At 45.7% G+C, this 23,656-nt stretch overlaps 1 protein-coding gene across 1 annotated transcript in view; it reads right to left on the bottom strand.

Moving 5' to 3' along the window:
* Positions 1-3,865: 3,865 nt before the first annotated feature.
* The window catches only part of ARRB2 (arrestin beta 2), an 86,778-nt gene continuing 66,987 nt past the window's right edge, over positions 3,866-23,656 (bottom strand). Inside the window, exons 11-15 of the mRNA XM_033924266.1 lie at positions 23,269-23,406; positions 22,928-23,011; positions 22,583-22,659; positions 17,586-17,640; positions 3,866-8,533 (exon numbers count right to left, since the gene is read on the bottom strand). Coding sequence (XP_033780157.1) covers positions 8,446-8,533; positions 17,586-17,640; positions 22,583-22,659; positions 22,928-23,011; positions 23,269-23,406 — 442 coding nt within the window. The 3' untranslated portion in view covers positions 3,866-8,445. The remainder of the gene's footprint in view (positions 8,534-17,585; positions 17,641-22,582; positions 22,660-22,927; positions 23,012-23,268; positions 23,407-23,656) is intronic.

Here is a 23,656-nt window from a genome sequence, read left to right as displayed (position 1 = left end):
CAGCTGAATAAATTCTACATTGAGGAGGACCGATTATGCGACTTGCTCAGCATCCTTTACATACATATTGATTTTACAACTTTACAGCTGTTAATGTTATTACACTTCCCCGTCCGTATTTGCAGTGGTTAGGGGCAGAGCCAGCCCGCGAATATTAAAAAAAAACCACAAATAATATTTGGGCCGGTTCTGTCCCTAACCCCTGCTTCCCCCAGCTATTTTAAGCCCTGATAGCCCCCTCCCCTTAAGCTTTACCTAGTGGTCTAGCGGGTTTTCAGGGCAGGAGCGATCTTCTCACGCTCCTGCCCCGTGCAGATCGCTCACAGGAAATGGCTGCCTTGAGCTCCCATAGTCTCTCGAGCCATTTCCTGTGAACGATCTGCACGGGGCAGGAGCATGGGAAGATCGTTCCTGCCCCGAAAACCCACTAGACCACCAGGTAAGGCTTAAGGGAGGAGGGGGGGGGGAGACAGGGCTTAAAATAGCCTGAAAAATGAAAATGCATTTTTTGGTTTAAAACCATGAATAAGCAAATCCGTAGATACTGAATTCGCGAATATGTAGGGGGAAGTGTAGTTGTCATTTGAAGAATGAAACATTGTTTCTTTTCTTTTGTTTGGGCCTCTGGTGCGTGTTGTAGATTCAGAGGTTGAAAGGATTTGCCATCGTGCCCCCAATTCTGGTCAAGCAACGCTGACCTCCGCAACCGAGCGCTGCTCTCAACCCCTTCGTAAATTGTTTTTACAGCCAATCCACAGCAAATTTTCACATTAGAAAGGCCACAGGTGTCACGACAGGGGAAGAGTTTGTAGCTTCATGTGTTCTATAAACTGATGGTTTGACATTCATTACATTACATTGATGTCTTCTATACCACCAATACCTTTCTGTTCTAGGCGGTTTACATCAAGAAATTAGCCTGGCCATTCCCAGGGAGATTACAAGGTTGATAGCTATAATATGCATCAGGATCTGGGAAGGGTCGATACAGTTTGGTTAGATCATTTGACAAATTTCTTGAATAGTATGGTTTTCAGTTCTTTCCTGAATGTTTTGTAGTTGGGCGTTGTGGCTAGCAGATTTGAGAGGCGGTGGTCTATTTTTGCTGCTCTGGTGGCTAGTAGACCGTCATTCAATCTGCAACATGCGTTCAGGGAATGTTAGAAGTTTGCAAGGACCACAAAGCATCTTTTTCGAATGTCATGGATACACACACAACATTTTGTTTCTGTATCAAATCCACATCAAATTTTCTGCACAACTCAGGAAGCCTAACCCAAGTTGGACAAAACATTCAGAGTAGGAACCATAGAGGAGACTTTGCATTTAAATTTGTCCCTCTGTACAACCTAAGTTGCAAGTTTTGGTCTCACAACTTCCCTTTGAAAAGCAGTAAAAGAAAAAAGAAAAAAAAAAAGGTAAAGATGTAGCTCACTGCCCCCCCACAGCCAGACAATCCAATGTAATAAAATTCACATTACCAGACTATTTGATAAAGCTTTTTAAAAATTTCTTTGTTCTTTTATAACTTTATTTTACAGTTTTCTAATCGTTGTAGCAAAACAAAACAAAAAATTAATTGTACTTGATACCCGTTAAAACTGCTTTTCACCATACAATTACCATATTACATTCACAAAACAGATTTACAAAGCAGCGCAACGCAGGACACAATGGTGCAGAATGCCTTCACGTAACTTCCACATCATTATCCTTTCAGTTACAGGCTGAAAACATTAAAATAGCAGGAACTGATTCCATCTTAAAGCACCTCAAGGGTACTGAAAGCAAACTCATCACAAAATTCATTTTCCTTTTCTATTATCCAGCTAAACCTGTCTCCTAATTTTTTTTTTCCCCTTCTCCATCCTTTAAACAACCCCGCCTGCACTGAACTGCTCGACCTTGGTCACCTTTCTTTTTTCTACCTCAGGCAGGGTTCCCGATCTCACTTAGGACGCCCAGGAAGTAATTTTAGAACATGATTAGGGGGGGCAAGAAATGCAGCCTGCGCCCTGAAACCCTGAGGGGCTATTACTCAGGATGCACTCAGCCTGCGCTTAAACCTCTGACCAAGTCAGAAGGCAAGCTAGCTCCCAGGGAGTCGGACCCCGAGCCTGAAACATGGTGGCACACAGCAGGCTGGCTCCACAGGGCCACCAAAGTTTCTCTTTGAAGCTCCGCAGACTTCCTTTCCTCTGACAGAAGACCACCGCAAGGGGTCTCACGGTGCCCAAGCCACTGAAAACTAAATTTTAATTTTAAGAAATAAGAAAAAGATGCAGAGCAGATCAGAAAGACTTCTGCACGGATTGCTTGCAGAAACTGAAACTGCATGGGGGGGGGGGGGGGGGCGCTCTCTCTCTCTCAGCAGTAGGAGCACACGGTGAGAAAAGTATGGATTTCTGCAAGTCCCAGATCATGGAAATGGATTGGACACCTTGGGTATAGAATCCTGAAGGGACATACCAGAAAAAAAACAGTTCTCAACTCCATGCTATTCTAGGGCACAGCACCGAACGGCAATGGCACACAGTTTGAAAGTGGATAGTCACATGGGCAGAGTCTGAGGGGGGCAGGGCACACAGTCGCACGCATAAATTACAGGGGTCACTATTCACAGCGATTTGGCTTCTACCTACTTAACTTGCTCGTGAGGAGGCCTCTGCTAGTGCCGTTGAAATACCAGCACTAAACGCCAAACCCGGCGGGCAATTTCTGTCAGCAGTCCGGGGGGCTAAGTCAGTACTTCTGTGGTTAAATAATAATAATAATAATTTTATTTCTTATATACCGCTATACCATAAGTTCAATAGCGATGCTCGGCACTTAAAATGCATAACTGGATCAAACAGGACCACTTGAAGCTCAGTTCTGTCTTTAATTTACGTCGTAAAGTGCTGCATATCGCACTTAACTGGATAAATGATAGCTAGCCGCACACAGCCAGATACTTAATGCTGGTGCTGGACATGACCTAGCACTGAATATCCTGGCAAAAGGCCACTGCTAGCCAACGCCATCTGGATACAATTTTATGCATGTTTTTTTCAACAACCTAACCCCCTCCCCCCCTCTTTTATGAAGCCACGTTAGGAATTTTTTTTTTTTTATAACCAGCCGCGGCGGTAAAAGCTCCGACGCTCCCAGAATTCCTATGAGCATCTGAGCTTTTACTGCTGTGGCCAGCGTTTAAAAACAACCCCTAACACAGCTTCATAAAAGGGGGGGAGGGGTTAAGTATAAGCATTCACACCAGTTCTATGGATAGCATAAGTTCTTACACATAAAAACACATGTGTGTGTATGGGGTAACCATGGATATAAAAAAACGTAAAAACCTTCTTTTCTTTCTAGAACTGATGCCCCTTTATAGAGCTGCTCTCCACCTGTTTAACTCCTTTTGGTACAGGGAAGGCAGGCTTAAGCGCTCCTGTCGTCAGCAGGAATCTTGTAAGATATCCCAGTGTTTTTTTCTCAGCCTTGCAGAGAAACTGCGGTCGCCCTCTTCCACCTCCACCCTCTTTTTCTGGTATTGGTAACTGCACTTAAATGTCTGGAAGGACGGCTCTCCTACTGTCTTCCCTGCGCAAGATGCTACCATCATGTTATGGGCCACGGAAGCAGAGGGTTCCAACGTTTTCCTCAGATTTGACACCATTTTCTTGACCCTAGAGCAGGACTTGGCAACCTTTTTAAAGTAAAGAGCCAATTTATCCCACAAATCTGACCCAAGATTTACAAAGAGCCGCAATGGGTAGAGAAGGGAGTTTGAGATATTCCAGGCTCTCACTCTTTCTTCCCTCCAACTCATCACAGGTCTCTGCACCTCTCTTCCCTTGCCCCTGCCCATCCCTCTCCCCCCAACCCTTTAATCTCCCTCCCAACCCCATGATCACACACACACGGGCCTACCGAGGTACCTTGTGATCCAGCGGGTGTCTTCATGGCAGGAGCACGGCCCTTTCGCTCCTGCCTCCTCATGGCTGCCTTCTAAAATGGCTGCCATGACTTTTCGCTGCTACTTGTGACATTTCCTGTAGCATCGTGAGCTGCTGCGAGAGATTGCGGCAGCCATTTTAGAAGGCAGTCACGCTCCTGCCATGAACACCCCTCACTGGATCACGAGGTACCTCAGTAGATCCGGTGGAGGGGAATCGTGAGGTTGGGAGGGAGATTAAAGGGTCCGGGCCTGGCAAGAGCTGCATGAGGCTCGCAAGCTGAAGGTTGCCAACCCATGCCAAGAGTGAAACTGCCTTTAAGAGTATCTACTGCCCAGAGGTAACCTCCTAGAGGTGAAATAAGGACCTCCTTTAGCTTGGTCTCTGTGGATTAATGTCTTCTCTGCTCAGCTAAACGGTATGCAAGGTATGACAACAAGAATGTTTTTAAATAATAATAATCTAAAAATGTTAAAAACTGTCAAAGTAATATTTGAATATGCCCTCTTTATAGTTTAACAATGTCCCTAAATTGAAACAGAAAAGGCAGTGCTTGGCCACAGTGTTCCTGCATCTCACACTTCTTTTTATGCTGGTGAAAAATGACTGCACTGGTCTGTTACTATCTAATCCCGCAGTTAAAATTTCAGTCAGCGCAAAAAAGGGGGCGGGCTTTCCTTTCCATCCCTTCCTGAATTCCTAGGTCTGCTGGACATATTGTACTGGAAGCTCATCCTAGTTTGGTCCTTGAGGGCTACAAGCCTTCCAGATGGTTCAGGAATTCCCCAGGGAATATACATGAGAGAGATTTACAAACTGAAAACTTGGAGAAGCCTGCTATATCGGTTGGAAGGAGGGAGGGTTGGGGAGGAAGGAGGGTTTTTGACCACTGAAAATGGGCCACAGGTTCACAGATGTTTAAAAAAAAAAAATTCCTAAGCAATTAAGAGGTGCTTAATGGATGGTTTTCTTCCGAGATATGGGTTCAATGGTCAGAAAATAGTACCAAGTACTGGAGAAATTCTTACGACAGAAGAAAAATCTAGTATTTTGGGAATTATTTTGGATGTTGGTTTGACATCTGAGAATCAAATAAATGGATTGGTAAAGAGGGTCTTTTTTCATTTGCGCCAATTACGAGCAATACGTTCTGTTTTATCTTTAGAGGGTTTTCAAAGGGTGGGAAGAGCTATCGTACTGCCTCAGTTGGACTATTGTAATTCTTTATATTGTGGCGTTACACTGAATTTAAGAAATAGATTGCGATTGCTTCAAAATACGGCTGTGCGCTTGATTTTTAGAGAAAAAAACATGACAGGGTTACTCCTCTTCTGAATCAATTACACTGGTTGAAGATTGAGAAGAGAGAACATTTTAAATTCATTATACTTATATATAAATTGTTGCAGGGAATGGGACTAGAAGGTTTAATGAAGTACAGTGGTACCTCGGAATCCGAACGCCCCAGAACTCGAACAACTTGGAATCCAAACTTCTTTTTTTTCTTTTCTTTTTTTTTTTTTTAATTAAATTTTGCCCCGGAATCCGAACGCTGCTTTGGAATCCGAATGTCCAGGAACTGCAAGCATTGCTCAGCCCAAAGCTTCCCCTCTGACGCAGATTCCTGTTTCCGCCTGAGCGGTTCGCATCAGATGGAAGCTTTGGGTTGAGCACCGCTTGCAGTTGCTGTTGCCGATCTTGCTGCCTATGTCGGTGGGGGCCCGATCTTGCTGTCTCTGCCAGGTGGGGCCCGATCTTGCTGTCTATGCCACAGCGCATTGTTCCTGCACAGCCCTTTGAAAACCTGAGTTTGTGGGACCAAGGAACGGATTAATCCAGTTTCTGTTGATTTCAATGAGAAAAACTGTCCCGGAACTCAAATGGGGTTCTGGAACGGATTAAGTTCGGATTCCAAGGCACCACTGTGTATAACTTTCTCAATAAATAGAGCTACCTCCTAGTATTAACAGTCATTGAGGTTTGGCTACTCAAGTGGCATAGTGAGGGTGGGAGGTGGTGCCCCTCCCTCCACCCCCCCCCCCCCCGTACCTCTGTAACGTTCCTTGTGTGAGCAGCAACCCCCAAATTACTGTTGTGCCAGCGTCAGCTCTTCCTCTGATGTCACTTCCTAGGTGTAGGTCCAAGAAGTGATGTCAGAAGAAGAGCTGACGCTCGTGAGATAGCAGGTTATGCGTTGCTGTTCGCACCAGGAATGTTACAGAGTTACGGGAGAAGGGAAGCGGCATGCATGGCAGTGAGGGGGGGCGGAGATGAGGACAGGTGCTTGTGCCCTCATCAAGACGACACCCAGGGTAGACCACCCCCCACCCCCGCCCCCCTTACTAAGCCACTGGGCTACTCTATAAGTTCATATGATCATTTGAAATCTTTGCTGAACAAATCTTTTGAGTTTACAGGAGCAAAAAGCTTTGAGATGATCTTCCAACTGCATTAAGAAAAATTTCTTCTTACTATATCTTTAGAAAATTGTTAAAAACGTTTTATTTTTAATGATTGTTAATAATTTTGTATGGACGCAATATTTTTAAATCGTTGTTAGCCACCTAGAATCTATTGTGAGAATAGTGCGGAATATAAATAAATAAGAATCATAGAACAGTTGTCCAAAAAGGGGTTTAAGAGGGTCAGCAGAAGAAACGGCTCTCCTCGCCCTTAAAGCCACTTTCATCTCCCAGATTCCATCTTGCAGATAAGCGCAAGGCTAGGCCCGTCTCTCCACTCTGAAAGATAAGTGTCCCATTCCCCATCAGCACCCTACCTATGGCCTTTGTCTCTTACTCTTCAGTCTGGTAAGTGTCGTGTTTATACAATCATTACATATTACAATACACCCTACTGTCGCTACATCCTTCCCTTTTCAGCCAGCCTCTCGTCAAATAACCTTAAACCAAGCAAGGAAAGCACAGAAATCCAATGTATGTACGTATATACTGCAGTTGTGATAAAACTAATATATATATGGGTACAGTCGTATATATCCCAAAAATATGCCATTTTTAGAGGAGCCAGCTCTACTAGTTTGTTATATGGGAGCGTTTGGAAAAAAAAACTTTCTTCATATGATTATAGAATCTCTTTCCCCTGAAGTAGCCTTTTGAGGCGAAACAGAAGTACTTCCTGTTGGGAATTTTAGATGAAAGAATGATTGCTGCTGCAATTTGAGATAAGTTTTCCAAGTTTCACATTCTTCGGTCTTCACAATATTAAGAATTACTTATATTTATACCAGGCTGTTGCCATTGCAACCAGTTTTAGCCAGAGTGGATTTCTACTTTTATATTTTGATGCACGAGACAAAATGAATTTAGAAAAATAAGTTTTTGAAGTGAATGAAAGGATATTTATATATTTATGTACGGAGTTTTTTTTCAAACCAGTGAAGAGACAGGTGGCTTAGGGCACTTGCATAGTCCCAGCTGCCTGTGTATAAGGTTTGTTTTTCTCCGTCTTTGTATTTATCATTTTTTGTCTTGAATGTGATATGAATGAAACCCCTTCTGCTAAACTTATTATGCAGTACATGTCTGACATATTTTTGGCGTATATACTGCAGTACATCTGTCTAGTAAGTCCAGCCACCCAGTGCAAAGCAGAGCCGTTCACAGAAGCTGCCAAGAGGAAGCCCAACCCATTTGCCCAACACAGGCATAAATGCTCAGGGGGAAGAAAGGAGACACAGAGGCAAATTCAACCAGAGGCACATGGCAGTTGGTCAGAAGGGATTGCAGACACAAAACCTGCCTAAAATTAATGGAGACAGGCCAGGAGGGGAAAAGGCTTGCCAGTTTAAGCTACCTTCTTCTCTAGCCTTGGAAGGTGAGGGTGGAAGGGAAACGGGACACAGTGGCACACTTATCCAGATCACAGGAAGACCACTGAAGCACTTGAACAACATAACATAACCTGAAATTCCCTCTGTAAGCCTTCTAAACCCTCTGACTCATCATTCAGCCCAGGATCAAGCCTCCCGGGCATTCACAGAACAGAGGTGAAGTATTACAGAGTGACTTCTTGTAACCATATCTCACTTTAAAAACACATTAAAAATACAGCACTGGAAACAGAAGATAAAAACACAGGTTTCTGTTCTTAAAATGGAGGAGTTCTGCTGAAAGTAGCACTGTGACCCCCCCTTCCTTCCTCCATTCCCCAGTTCCCAAGTACAGTAGTTACACAGTGTAAGTACAACAGTAAAATACAGAAATATAGCAACAAAATCTTTGTCTTTCACGCACGACTTAAAATCAAAATTCTAAAATCCCAATTTTTTCTTCGTCTTAAAATTTTCCTTGTGTTAGTCTATAAATGATCTAAAAAGATACACCAGACGCAAAATGTACGAAAATCTTTCTTCGTGTAGTCTCACGGGCTGCAGGTCACCGTTACGTGGGGCTAAAACCCACACCTGGTCATGGGGTGGGGGACACCTCCCCCAGGGTTACCACTTTTTCCCCTCACCACACCGAGCCATCCTCATCTGGCACTAGCAGAAAGCTTCGTCGTCATCTTTCAAGCCCTTCAGTCTGAGGCGAGCAAAGTCTTCAAATACGATGTCATCATCCTGGCCAAAGCTATGGGAAGACAAATCAGTGGATACTTAGAAATAAAAAACAAACACACATCCCACAGTTCATGCAGGAACATTTCCCATAGGGGATCCTGGGCCTTTAATGCCTACTCCCTATGGTCTCAAATCTACAGCTGAGATACTTTGTAAGGGAAAGAGAAAAGGACTTGATATATCACCTGTCTGTGGTTACAATCAAAGTGGTTTATATATTATATACAAGTACTGATTTCCAGGGGCAATGGAGGGTTAAGTAAAATATCAATTGTGGTTTGGGACCACTTTTGAAAGTCAGACCAGTTGGGTTTTCAAGATATCCCTAAAAATAAGCATGAGAAAAATATGCAAGCCTGTTGTTGTTAGGTACCATCGACTCGCGTTTGAGTCTTAACGACTTGATGACTTGCGAATCTAAAATGAAATCGGTTTTTTGCTAGTCCAGAAAGGCCCTCCAGTCAACCCCATGGTTGTTTTCGACGTGTCCAGCCATCTGATTGCAGGTCACCCTCTTCGCCTGATTCCTTCGATCTTCCCAAACACAATGTCCTTCTCCACTGATCTCTCTCTTCTGATGGTGTGACCAAAATAAAGCAGTCGTAACTTCAACATTTGGGCTTCGAGTGACATAGTCAGTTTGATCTCTTCCAGAATCAATTTGTTAGTTCTTCTGGCAGTCCACAGCACGCCTAAAATCCTTCTCCTGCACCAAAGCTCAAATGAGTCAATCTTCTTTCTGTCTTGTTTCCGTAGTGTCCAGCTTTCGCATCCGTAACTGACCACCGAGAAAACGAGTGCATGGATGTGTCTGATCTTCATTTGGAGGGACTCACCCTCCTTGCCTTTAAATACTTTGTCGACAGCCTTCACTGAAGAGTGACCAAGTGCTATGCTGTGGAGAATTTCCTCCCTGCTAGTTGCTTCTTTGTTTACAAAAGAGCCCAGATTGAAATCCTTTACCACTTCTATTCTATTGCCTTCAAGCTCAAAATCTTCAACATTTTCCGCGTTTATGATTTTCAGCTTGTTTATGCTCAGTTCTAATCCCATTTATTACTACCTACTTTATGGGCAAACCTCACTCATGCATATTCATTTGGGATATCTTGAAAAAACCTCAACCCCCCAGGACAGATTTAACAACCACTGGAGTTAGACCATACGATTTATTGCACTTTGTGTCCATATATGAAATTATATATAGGATAGACGCCTAGGAAATTAAACTTGAGAATTAACAAGCATCGTTGTGCAACTGGTAGCACAAAGAGAAAATTCTCTCACAAACTTGATACCCCCCTCCTTTTTTACTAAGCAGTGGTAGAGGAGAGCGACACGTCTGATAAAAGCAATGGAAAACCTCTCATACGCTGAGAGATTGGAGAAGCTGGGTCTCTTTTCCCTGGAGAAGAGGATACCTAGAGGGGATATGATAGAGACTTATAAGATCATGAAGGGCATAGAGAGAGAAGAGAGGGACAGATTCTTCAAACTTTCGAAAAATAAAAGAACAAGAGGGCTTTCGGAAAAGTTGAAAGGGGACAGATTCAAAACAAATGCCAGGAAGTTCTTCTTTACCCAACGAGTGGTGGACACCTGGAATGCGCTTCCAGAGGGGAGTAATAGGGCAGAGTACGGTACTGGGGTTTAAGAAGGGATTGGACAATTTCCTACTGGCAAAGGGGATAGAGGGGTATAGATAGAGGATTACTGCACAGGTCCTGGACCTGTTGGGCCGCCGCGTGAGCGGACTGCTGGGCATGATGGACCTCAGATCTGGCCCAGCAGAGGCATTGCTTATGTTCTTATGTGTATGTATTTTGTGAACCGCTTAAGTTTAAGCGGGATACAAGTTTTTAAATAAATAAATAAATGCTCCGGCGCTGCTCCGATGCTCATAGAATTCCAACGAACGTCGGAGCATTCAGCGCCCCAGGCTGCGGTAGAAACCTCTACCGTGGCTTAGTAAAAAAAGGGTCTTGTTGATTTGCAGTGCTTTGTGATGGACTATATTCCTCCTAATATTTGGGGAAGGAATTGCTGCTTAAATTTTTAAGGCAAAGTATAATTTTGGATCTTCACTATAGACGCAGTACACCCTAAGGGGCTCATTAACGAAACAGAAATACGTCTAAAAACCCACCCAAGTCGGCACTTGGACGACCTAAAAGACAGGTTGTCCAAGTGCCAATAATCAAATTGGGTTTTTAAACATGTCCAGAGACTTTTCGGGCCTCTGAATCCCACTGTGTGCCCAGAGCCAAAAGGGGTGTTTTTGAAGGAGGGGTTAGGGCAGGAAATGGGCTGACCTAGACTTACTTAGTCATACTGCAGGGATAATCGAAAATTTTTCGAGGCTGTCTGGACGGAACTTATAAGTTGTGACTTAGGTGATCTAAAAACAGGTCTAAGTGCCCAGAAGGTATCCAAAGTGACCAGATAACCACTACAGACACAAAGTGCTAGATTCACTAACCCCCGATTCCGTGTCCAATCCGTTCCCGATTGCATGCAGGCCGACGAATTCACAAAAGGCCTGCATGCAAATAGGGATGATCGTTGACACGCCCCCATCCATGGCACAGTTCGCTAGAGAGTGATCCTTGAGCATGCGCAGACCCTGACAGTAGTGACAGGAGAAGCAGCCTCCTGTCACTGCTGTCAGGGCTTCTGCCGGCTTTTTAAAAAAAAATTTAAAATCAGGCAGATATTTTTCGTGTATTACACGCAAATCTTTGCATTTATGTTTAACTCAGTGAGGAGAAATTAGATTCTTACCTGCTAATTTTCTTTATTTTAGTCTCTCCAGACTGGCACAGTTCACTGATGGGTAATATCTCACCATAACCTGCAGGTGGAGACCGAGACAAACTTTTGGCTGTAGTACAAGTGGCTGTGCAGTCCCTGTACTACTTCAGTGTGCCGAATAACCAAGCAGAACTTATAAACTAAGAAGTGCTAACCATAACAGTAACAGCCCTAACTGGAGCAACAACAGAGCCATACTGTTGGAAATTGCACAGAAGCCCCTTAAGCAAATGTCCCCACAGCTCACCAGCTACCCCAGCTCAGCCAAAGCTGCTGTTCTTTAAATCTCCCTGACCCTACTAAAAACATGAGATCCCACAGAAAAAAAATCACACTCTTCATGTGAATCCCGAAAGAAAAATAGATAGACAGGGTGGGGACTGTGCCAGTTTGGAATGACTAAAAGAAAGAAAATTAGCAGATAAGAACCTAATTTCTCCTTCTTTAGTGACTCTCCAAACCGGCACAGTTCACTGACAGGACATACCAAAGCAGTACCCATCATGGGTGGGACCCCTAGAGGGCCACCACCAGAACACGCTCACCAGACACCGCATCCCGACGTGCCTGAACGTCCACACGGTAGTGTCGCACAAAGGAATGGAGAGAATCCTTCCTCCCCTCTTCCCACTATCTTGGCTCTCGAGCACTCACTCCACCAGATCCACTCAGAAATTCAAACTATCCTTCCCTTCTCTAATTGGCATCTCCCATACAGGAAAACATGGTACATCCCTCCTCTTCAGGATCACTGAGCTGTGGAACAGCTTTACGGCCCATCTTCGGAGTTCGACCTCCCTCCAACATTTCAGAAAACATCTGAAAACCTGGCTTTTCACCAAAATGTAACTACTCCCTCCCTCTCCATTATTCTATGTACCTCTTCCGTCCTTGTTCACCTTACCTCTCTCTCCTTCCATTGTAGTTCCTCCTCTTTATTTTTAATCCCTGTAAACCGTGTCGAGCTCCACTTCCGTGGAGATGACGCGGTATATAAACTTAAGGTTTAGTTTAGTTTAGAAGACCAAACCACAGCTTTACAGCTATCTACTGGAGGCACAAGAGAAGACTCAGCCCAAGAAGCTGCCTGTCCCCGAGTGGAATGAGCCTTGAGAAATTCCAGAACAGGTTTCTTCAGAAAAAGGCATGCAGAAGCGATAGTCTCCTTGATCCAGCGCTCAATGGTAGCTTTGGAAGCCGTGTCCCCCTTACAAGAACCCGCTAAGAAGACAAAAAAAATAGCCAAATTTCGGAACTCCTGGGTCCGCTGAACATAAGAGCGAATGACCCGACAGACATCCAACTTGCGCAACTGTCTCTGCTCAAAAAACCCCTCCCGACTACCCAAGACCAGGAGGACCATGGACTGGTTGGCATGAAAAGGCAAAACCACTTTGGCAGAAAGGAAAGGACAGGCTGCAGCACAACATGCTCCCTAGAAAACTCCAGGAAGAGAGGTCTACAAGAGAAAGCCTGCAGCCCCTCTGCCTGAACATTCCTGTGCTGACTGAAGAACAGTGGCCGGCTGACCCCAAGCCTGCACAATCAACTCGAAAGCTGCAGGTCCGAGACACCACTCTCCGGGATCTAGCACAATTGAAGAAGTCCACCTGGACATTCTCCACTCCTGCTATGTGGGAAGCCGAGATGTCCAGAAGATGAGTCGCTGCCCAGGCAATGAGCAGAGCCACCTCATGCACCACCAGACGACTCCTGGCTCCCCTATGACGATTGACATAAGCCACTGCCATGGCACTGTCCAAGAGAACGTGAATTGACTTGCCCATCAGCAACGTCTGGAACGCTAGAAACACCAGCAGGATGGCTCTGGTCTCCAGAACATTGACCGACCAAGATGCCTCCTCCAGAGACCAGCTGCCCTGAGCCGAGCAACAGAGACATTGAGCTCCCCAACCAAGGAGACTGGTGTCCTTGAAAAGAACTGTCCACTGGGGTAAATCCAGACTCACACCCTGCACCAACAGAGACTACAACAAACTAACCATCGAAGAGGAACGGGCGAGTCCATATCGTGCAACTGGGGCAACCACCACTGAAGCAGAGCAGACTGAAGCAGCCACATGTGAGCCCGGGCCCGAACCACCTCCAAGGAGGCCGCCATCAACCCCAAAACCTGGAGAAAACCCTGTGCCTGAGGGCACCGGGAAGCCATCAGAAAATGAATCTGCGACTGCAACTTATCCACTCGGGCCTCTGTAAGAAAGACCTTCCCCAAGATGGTGTCCAGGCTCTGAGATGGAGCCAACCGGCTCTTGGACAGGTTAACCACCCAGCCCAGCGACTGCAAGAGCCCCATAACCTGAACTGTAGCCCAGATCTCCTGAAAGGATTTTGCTCAGATCAGTCATCCAGATAGGGGTGAACAAGAATGCCCTCCTTGTGCAAGGTCATCACCATGACCACCATAATCTTTGTGAACGTCTGCAGAGCCATGACCAGACCAAAGGGCAGCTTACAAAACTGATATTGCCGTCCCAAGATCGCAAAGCGAATGAACCACTGATGGGAGGCTCAAATCAGAACATGCAAATAGGCCTCTGTCAGATTGAGAGAGGTCAGGATATCAATGTGAAAAGACGGAAGCCGGAGCATTCTGTTGACCCCCTTCAGATCCAAGATGGGCCGAAAAGACCCCTCCTTCTTAGGCACTACAAAGTAAATGGCATACCTGCCGGTGCCAAACTCCTAAGGAAGTACTAGAACTACCACTTTGAAATCTAGCAACCTTTGCAGCATCTGATGAAAGGCCCGCTTCTTCCACACCACCTGCAAGGAGAAGCGAGAAAGCGATCTGGCAAGGGCCAAGAAACTACAGAGCATAAAGCACAGTTACTTACCTTAACAGTTGTTATCCAGGAACAGCAGGCAGCTATTCTCACATTCTCAGTTTTCCGCATCCGGGCTCCATGGATGACGTCACCCACATGTAAGACTAGGCTGCCTGCTTGTCCTGGGATAACCATCCTGAACCACCTCCAGGACCCACTGATTCGTGGTGATCTTGGCCCACTCCTGGTAAAACTCCCGCAGGCACTGGGGGAAGAGCCGTCAAGGAATCATTGGGCAGGGCGGGTGTGGAGGAACCGGCAAGGGGATCATGTCCCCAATGGGCCCTCAGAAAGGACTGCATGCGTTGAAAGAAATGGCGCTGGGGTGACCCGGAGGAAGGAAAGGAAGCCGCCCCACGACCAGGACGGTATCTGCGAAAATCACACAAACACCTCTGAGCAATGCTATCCCGCGCAGGAGGTTGAGAACGGTCTTCAGGAAGACGGGGCACCTCAGAGTCCGTCAAGGTCTGAACTGACTTGTCCAAATCCTCGCCAAACAAGAAAGACCCCCAAAAGGGAAATTTCATAAGCTTAGCCTTAGATACTGCATCCGCCAACCAAGCCCAGAGCCACAGGGCTGAGCGGCCACACCAAGAGCCATGGACTTGGCTGAAGCACGCCAACAAATCATACATGGCATCCGAGAGATAGGAAGCACCCATCTCAATCTTAGCTACTTCCTGTTCCACCAAGGACCGGTCATCAGACACGTTCGGACCACCAAAAACAAGCCCAAGCCACCAGACTGCCACACATCGTCACCTGGATCGCTAGGAAAGTTACATCAAAACTCTGCTTAAGAAGAGACTCCAACCTACGTTTCTCAAAGTCCCTCAAAGCCGAGCCGCCCTCTACCGGCACCTTATGCCGTTTGGCGATGGCCATCACCAGCAACCTCAAGGTATCCGTATCCCCCTCAGGGATGGGATGCAGGTGAGCCATAGAGCAAGCAAAACGAAAGGCATTTCCAGCACCTTCCACTGTACAAGTACAATATCCCGAACATCCTGATGTATAGGAAAAGAGCGGATAGGCCAAGCGGATCCCCCGAAGCAGGGGTCCACAACACACAGGGGCTCCTCTTATGTCCTCCTCGAAGTTCAAAACCGAGGAAACCTAAATAAGCTGCTGGAACTCTTCCTGCTGAAAAATGCGCACCACTGACGCATCCTCGCCAGCTGGCAGAACCAAAAAAGCTCCGCCAGCAGCATCCGTCCCCCCTAGAGGATCCTGGAGGTCCATCAAGGGGTCCAAGTCCTCATCAAGCAAAAACTGCTCCCCGTACAAAAAAATCAACGTCCCAAGAAACCCTTGGCCACTTGGACGAAAGTGGGGGGGGACGGGATCAAAACCAGCGCTCAGGGGGCCCGAACGGGAGTGAATGCAGAGAGAGAGAGAAAAAAAACCCCCGAGACCCCCGGGTCGGAAGCAGGACCCCTGGCCACCTGAAGATAAGCTTCGCACAAGGCTGAAACAAAATCAGGGGAAAAATCTCCTGGCGGCCCAATGGGACCCTTATATCATATATTATAGACTTCTGGCTAACTTTCAACTGGGCAGTAGAAAGACATCAATCACTATAGCAAAATACCCAGTTAAAAATTATCTTACAAAATTGTTGTTAACAGACCCTCAGCAGGCTCTTTGTCCTCTTGGGTGCCTTTCATGCCGAAATAGCATGAGCCATTTCTTCATCAGATCCTTTTTATATTTTTATATTTATTTTATTATATTATTGAGCAGCATTCATTAGTGCAGTGATTCCCAACCCTGTCCTGGAGGACTACCAGGCCAATCGGGTTTTCAGGCTAGCCCTAATGAATATGCATGAGAGAGATTTGCATATGATGGAAGTGATAGGCATGCAAATTTGCTTCATGCATATTCATTAGGGCTAGCCTGAAAACCCGATTGGCCTGGTGTTCCTCCAGGACAGGGTTGGGAACCACTGCATTAGTGCAATAAATCCATAAAATATAAATTTATCTTTTATAGACAATATTTTCAGGGAGTGCCTCCACCGACACGAATTCCAAATGAAACTATGGAACACAGTATGAGAACAACTTGATAATTTATATGCTGGGAGCCTCAACCCTGAGGAAACATATGTAACATGATCGTGTCGGTGGAGGCGCTCCCTGAATATACTGTCTATAAAAGATAAGTTTATATTTTATGGATTTATTGCACTAATGAATGCTGCACAATAATATAAAAAATATTTTAAAATATATAAAAAGGATCCGGTGAAGAAATGGCTCATGATATTTCGGTATGAAAGGCACCCAAGAGGACAAAAAGCCTGCTGAGGATCTGTTAAAAATTATCTTATAAAAATGGTGTTAACTGGGTATTTTACTAAAGCAGGAGACCCAGAAGAAACCTGCCCCTGTCTCTCCAATACAGGGGGAAGGTCACCTGAGGCTGCAGACAAGATGGAGGACCTCCTCGCTAAAAACAATGCAAAACCCGCTGAAAAAAACTTCCCCGAGGCCTACAGCGGCTGAGAGGCCTGACCCACCCCGGCAGCTAAAGCAGGCAAGCCAGCAGCAGCGGTAAGGGAGTCCATAGCAACATTGGCAATAAGAGAAACCTTATTTCCCTGACTGTCGGCAGCTGGGGGAATCCCTATGTGGGCGGTGAGGGAAACCTGGGCTTCCCCACTGCCTGCTGCCAGCTCACGAGGCACTCACGAAGGGGATCCCTGGACGCCGGCACCCGAAGATTACGAGGATTCTCCTTTGCGGCGACCAGCACACCGCATGCACAGACTGGCCACACAATGAGCACTTTTTCCCTTTAAAAGTGCTCATTGCGCAATACGCAACCTAGCTAAAACAAAAAGCGCCAATTAACAATAAAAATCAACAACAGTCAATTGAAGGCTCCCTTCAGACTGGCACTGCCTCAGGATTTTTTTTTTTTTTAACAAACTCCACTGGCTCTCTAAGGATTGGTGGCAAGGCTTACAGCTGAGGCACCGCTATAAAAATTTTGGAGAGGTGGAGGAAATGGGGGGAGGGACTCGACCCGTCGAGTGTGAAACCCCCGAGGTTGGACGGATCCCCGAAAGGGTCCCCCAAAGCTCAGTCCGGCACCAGACAGGGACAAGAAGGCCACTACACAACTTCCATCAGCTCTACACTACCCCAGGGAAAACTGCAACAACTTACCACACCTGCTGGAAACTGAGAACAGACTGAAGTAGTATAGGGACTGCACAGCCACTTGTACTATTGCCAAAACTATGTCTGTCTCCACCTGCTGGTCATGGTGAGCTATTACACATCAATGAACTGTGCCAGTCTGGAGAGGTGCTAAAGAAAAGCATCTGATTTATGTACAATTACCAGCAAAATACAGGACTAGGACCAGAAATAACCAAAAACATCTTACTTGCTTTCAAACTCTATCAGGTTTGTATCGACAGGTATGTCCGTCTCTGGAAGAACTGGAAGAGAGAAGACAGACAGTGTTATGAACTGCAGCTCAGAGCAACAAAAGGCAGCAACTCTCAGCTCTGGGAATGCAAAGCAGGGAACACACAGAATCCTATGCCACAGTAACCACTGAAGCATAGACTGATGGCAAGTAAAGACCCCCAAAGCCCACCAGTCTGCTCAGTTTCTTGCTGGTGCAGTGTCAAAAATCCCAGTCGATGTCTGCCCCTCTCAATTCTCTGCGACAATTAGCTTGCAGCAATTAGCAAACACGAAAACGGCTTTGCAGAAGAGTTAGAACATATAAAGAAATGATCTGTGAACATTGTTCGTTAATGTTATGATTTTAGATATTAAAATGTTGCTCGCTTCTCCTTGTATTTTTTATTTCAGCTTTTGGATTTCTTGAGATGCTATTTTTCAGTCATTGGGCCCTGATGTTATACCTGGGAACTTGTATTGAGTTTCAGATGTACAGAATTGCTGTTCAGCTAGTTGTAATACTATAATTTGATACAGTACTCCGAAGGGAACCCCCGTGAATTTTGGAAAAAGCAGGGGAAGCAGGAGAGAGCAGCTAGAGCACCGGTGGGTGAAGAAAATTACTCGCGGTCTGCTCCAACTGCCTCTTCCTGTAGTAAATCCGGGCTACATCAATCAGGAACGGCTTTCACACGCAGCTCCTCATTGGTGTAACCTGACTTTACTACAGGAAGAGGCGGTCGGAGCAGTCCGCGAATGAGCGAGTCCGCGATTTGCGAACTGCAAATTCGCGGGGGGAACACTGTACTGGAATATGTCAGGTAGCATTCTGGAATTTATTGCCAGAGAATGTGGTGAAAGCAGTTAACTTAGCAGGGTTTTAAAAAGGTTTGGACAATTTCCTAAAAAAGAGAAGCCCATAAGCCATTACTGAGATGGCTTGAGGAAATCCACTGCCTATTCCTAGAATAAGCAGCATAAAATCTGTTTTACTCCTTGGGATCTTGTCAGGCACTTGGGACCTGGGTCGGCCACTATTGGAAACAGGCTACTGGGCTTGATGGGCCTGTAGTCAGACTTAATATGGCAAATCTTATGAGATTTCTGGACATTTTATGTTGCAGTGGTTTCTCGTATTCGGAGGTATTAAAAGATATTTTCTAGATACAATATAGGAGCCTTATTTCAAAGGCAATTAGGGCCATATTCTGTAAACAGTGTTGAAAGTTAGGTACTGGTAGACCCCTAGATTGTTTTAAATCAGCTTTAATTGGTGCAGTAATTGAGCACACCATTTAAAACAAATTTTTAAAAAGTAGGCTCCTGAATCACATGAGCCTAGCAGCACCTAAAACCCTGGCCTACATTTTCAACGCCTAAGTTTTTGTCGTAGGCCTCGGTGGCCACAATTCTGTTAAACGGCACCTAAGTGAAATCGACACATAGCTGGCCCCATTTTTTCTAGGCGCTAGTCAATTTAGATGCCATTTACAGAATCTGGGACTAGGGGCTAGATTCACTAAGCAAACCGATTGTGTACCCATCAGTTTGCGACCCCTTTACGACCCGATTTTACTCCGGCCCGATTCACTTACCTCTGTGCCGATCCGATTCCAATCCGCACATGCAAATGAGAGAACAGTGTGCAAAGTAGGTAGGGACGCGATTCACTAAAGACATTTTTGAAACCGACTGGGCTGGCCGATCAACACAGGAAGTGACTGCTGGGGACCAGTCGCAAACGTCCTTTCCGACTGTCCTCGGGCCTGAAATCCCAACCCTGCAGCCCATCTCTGCCTCTTCCAGCTGAGCCCTGCTCTTGCCACCCCGACTCTTCTGCTCTCTGCCACCCTTCCCCACAGTGCGAGCCCATGGTTTTAAAGCGGGCCTGCACTGTGGGGAAGGATGGCAGAGAGCAGGAGAGTCAATAATTGCCTGCTTTTAAAAGTCTTGTGTCGGCGAAGGGGACTGTCCTGGCCCGATCTCTGCCCCAACTCTCCTGCCCCAATGTCTGACCTAACTCTCCTGCAAATCTCCTGCCCCGATGTCTGACCCAACTCTCCTGTGAATTTCCTGCCCTGATCTCTGCCCCAACTCTCCTGCCCCGACTCGAGCCTGTGGTTTTAACCCACTCTAAACCCGCAGGTTAAAACCACAGGCTCCGGAGTAAAAAATAAAAAAAAAAAAAAAAACCCACAGACATCAAACGGGGATCGCCCTTCCAGAGCAGGAGAGTTGGGGCCAGTTAAAAAAAACCCAAAAAAACTCCCCCAGCTAAAATGAACACCAAACACATGCACAGACCGTCTACACCAGTGGTGCCCACACTTTTTGGGCTTGCGAGCTACTTTTAAAATGACCAAGTCAAAATGATCTACCAACAATAAAATTTAAAAAAAACCCACAAAGCACACTGTACGCAGAGAAAATGTTAATTATCATTTATATTCTGCAGGTTTTCAAAGAAGTTAAGGCAGATGACTTTATGCAATGTCACCTCAGTATCAACTATACAAAAATAGACAAATATACCCCCCTCCCTTTTTACTAAACCGCGATAGCGTTTTTTAGCACAGGGAGCTGCATTGAATGCCCTGCGCTACTCTCGATGCTCATAGGCTCCCTGCGCTAAAAACCGCTATTGCAGTTTAGTAAAAGGAGGACATAGTGAAAAATATAGACAGCAGATATAAATTCTCAAAACGGACACATTTTGATCACTAAATTGAAAATAAAATCATTTTTTCTACCTTTGTTGTCTGGTGATTTCATGAGTCTCTGATTGCACTTTATTCTTCTGACTGTGCATCCAATATTTCTTCCCTTCTTTCAGCCTGCTGTATGCTGCCAGACTTCATTCCCTCCGCCAACTTTTTCTTCCTCTCTCCCTGCCCCCCTCCCCTTTCTTTCTTTCTGTCTTCCTATCCCCCCGTTCTTTCTTTCTGTCTCCCTGCCCCTCTTTCTTTGTCTTTCTCTCTCCATGCCCCCTTTCTTTCTTTTTCCCTTCTTTCTGTCTGTCTCCCTGTTCCCCCTTCTTTCTGTCTCCCTGCCTGCTCCCAAGCCATTGCCCCCACCATCGAGGAACAGGCCTCCAAACCACCGCCACCCCAATCTCTCCCTGCTTCCCCACAAAGAAGATTCGGGCTGACCAGATTTTCTCTCCCCGACGTCATTTATGAAGTCGGAGAGGAAGTGACTGGCTGGCTCAGAATGTCCTCTCTGATGTCAGAATTGACATTGGGTGGGGAAAGTTGGTCGGCTCGGCGCTTCTGAGTCAGGAAGCAAGTAGAACGCGAAGGCAACGCGATCGACTCATGCCTTCGATGCGATCGACCTTTTGGGCACCCCTGATCTACAGGGAAAGCAGATGGTCTGTGCATGCATCAGGATCGCACACTAGCAATCCATCTCGGCGGATGGAAACATTCCTCCAATCGCCCCCATTAGAATATTATTGGTTGCAGAATCCATCAGACCTGCCTGGATCGGACACAGATCGGTCACGATCGGGCAGGTTAGTGAATCTAGCCCTTAGTGAATAAACCTGTCATAAAGTATGCGGATTTCATAGAAGGAAAAGGGGAGTTTCAGAAAGATGATAGCATTTCTCCGATTCCACATAGAATTCAAAAGTTTTATGTATAATTTCATTATTAGTGACAGTATTCAAGCATCACCTGCAAGCATAATAGCATCACAACACACCGTATTTTTCGCTCCATAAGACGCACTTTTTCCCCCCCCAAAAGTGGGGGGAAATTTAGGTGCGTCTTATGGAGCAAATGTATGAAACCCGCATACTTTATGACAGGTTTATTCACTAAGGGCTAGATTCACTAACCTGCCTGATCGTGACCGATCTGTGTCCGTCACTGTGCCGTGGCTCTGCTTACCTTCTCCGGGCGGGTCACGGCACACGGAGCACATTCAAGTTTCAAGTTTATTAGGATTTTATATACCGCCTATCAAGGTTATCTAAGCGGTTTTTACAATCAGGTACTCAAGCATTTTCCCTATCTGTCCCGGTGGGCTCACAATCTATCTAACGTACCTGTTATTGGGCTATTTCATTAGGGGCAAGAAGGTAAACTGCTCCCCTTCTTCCCTAGCTGTGCTCCAGGCCAGTGGCTACTTTACAGCAACCATTCCTCCTCCATTTTTCTCGTTTCTTGTGATAGTGTTGGTTTGAAATATGTTTTCTTTATCCCAGAGCAATTAAGAGCCTTTCTAGATTTAAAAAATAAAAATTGCTCAAGTGATATCTGACTTATTATATATAAGGGTAGGGAATGACAGTGCTAAAGCCTAATTGTTTCTTATCATGTTGTTTCTTTAATTCTTTTTTCTGCCTCTCTCCCTTCGCAGCATTAGTGGTCTAAGAAAGAATATACATTTTCCTATTATATTAAAAAGTCTATTTCATATTTTTTTTATATACCTACTGTGTTGCTGTAAAAGAGTTGATGTTGTAACATTATGAAAAACTGATAAATACATAAAGAAAAAAAAAGTTTTGTCACAGAAAGGGTAACGGGTGTCTGGAACCTTCCAGGGATGCTGCAAGGGCCATGACAACAACAGAATTCAAGAAAGTGAAAGCCTGACTTCTTTGTGATAAGATTAAACTTATCCACTAAGATTTGTTAGTTCTTAAAAAATGAAAGCCTGAAATCAACTAGTCCCCTCTTCTATTAAACAGCGCTAGCAGTTTTTAGCGCAGAGAGCCATGCTGAATGGCTTGCGTTGCTCCCGACGCTCATAGGAACTCTATGAGCGTCGGGAGCAACGCGGGTCATTCAGCGCGGCTCCCGCCACTAGAAAACTGCTAGCGCAGTTTAACAGAAGAGGCCTTAAGTTGTGCAGCACCGCTCCGGAGTTAAGCTAGGCGGATGAGAAACTTTCCAGATTTTATCTGCTTTCTTGTTCTCCACTTCCTGTCTCCTGAGTAGAACTCGAGAGAAAATCTCTTACCTGACTGAGGTCGCAATCCTGGCTGCTCTATAGGTTTAGGGTGCATTAAAACAAATGGCAGTTCCACAGATACATCCCTAGAGGGCGACAAAAGGAGGAGAAGGTGAAGGCTCACAACCAAACACGCACACCCACCCCCGACGACAGCAGGAAGAGGTAAGGTGATGAAACAAATGAAGCCAGCAGAAGTGACAAAAAGACAAGATAAAGGGGAAAGAAACAATATAGCAAGAAAAAGAGAGGCAACAGGAAGAGTCAGAATGGGGCAAGAGATGAGAGGGAGTGGAAGGATAGCAGAAAGATGATGTGACAGGGTAAGAGAAGAGAGAGGGGTTATCTGCTCACCCTCCACGGGACACAACCAGCTTCACCTTCACTCGGTATGAAACCAGGATACCCAACACCTCCTTATTCGCCCCTTCTTTAACACTGAAAAACAAGAAAATGAGAGAAAACTATACCCCCAACCTACACAGTACCCAGACTTGCAGAAAACCGCCATAGGTAACTCCCCAATCTACGATATTCCCTCTAGGGAGCATCACAGAAAGATACCCCCTCCCCCCCAAGCTACCCACCCTGCAGAGAATAGTTGTGTTGGGGGGGGGGGACATTCCCCACTCTTTGGGATATCAGATCTGTGACCGCTCTGACCCACAATCTGCACAGTCTCCTTCGATACCTACATGGTGCTAGAGGCAAGATTGGTGTCTTCATGTTTCAGCTTCCCGTCCAGAGCTAGACCTCGCTTCTCACGGTTGTTTGTCAGAAGAGGCGTCAAGGTGTAAACTTTACAGAAAGTGGAACTGGCCGAGACCTGGTCACTAGGCATACAAAGAATAAGATAGAAGAGTTAAGAACCCGTAGCTCAAGCAGGGCCCTTCTTCCCCATAGAATAGCCCAGCAAGAGATACTCCAGCAGGCCAACCCCCTCCCTGAATCTCTGGCATGTTTGTCCAGAGTGGGGGGAAGGCCAAGCCCTCAGGGTTGTGTTGGTGATGGTTTGAGATCACGAGCAAATGCTGCTGAGGTTCAACCATCTTCGCCCCTTGATAAGATCTCGCTTGAATAACT

This window comes from Geotrypetes seraphini, chromosome 16 (genome assembly GCF_902459505.1).
Source record: "Geotrypetes seraphini chromosome 16, aGeoSer1.1, whole genome shotgun sequence".
NCBI classification, from domain to species: Eukaryota; Metazoa; Chordata; class Amphibia; order Gymnophiona; family Dermophiidae; genus Geotrypetes; species Geotrypetes seraphini.
Note: the sequence above shows the minus strand (reverse complement) of the source record. Positions and strands in the feature narration are given on the sequence as shown.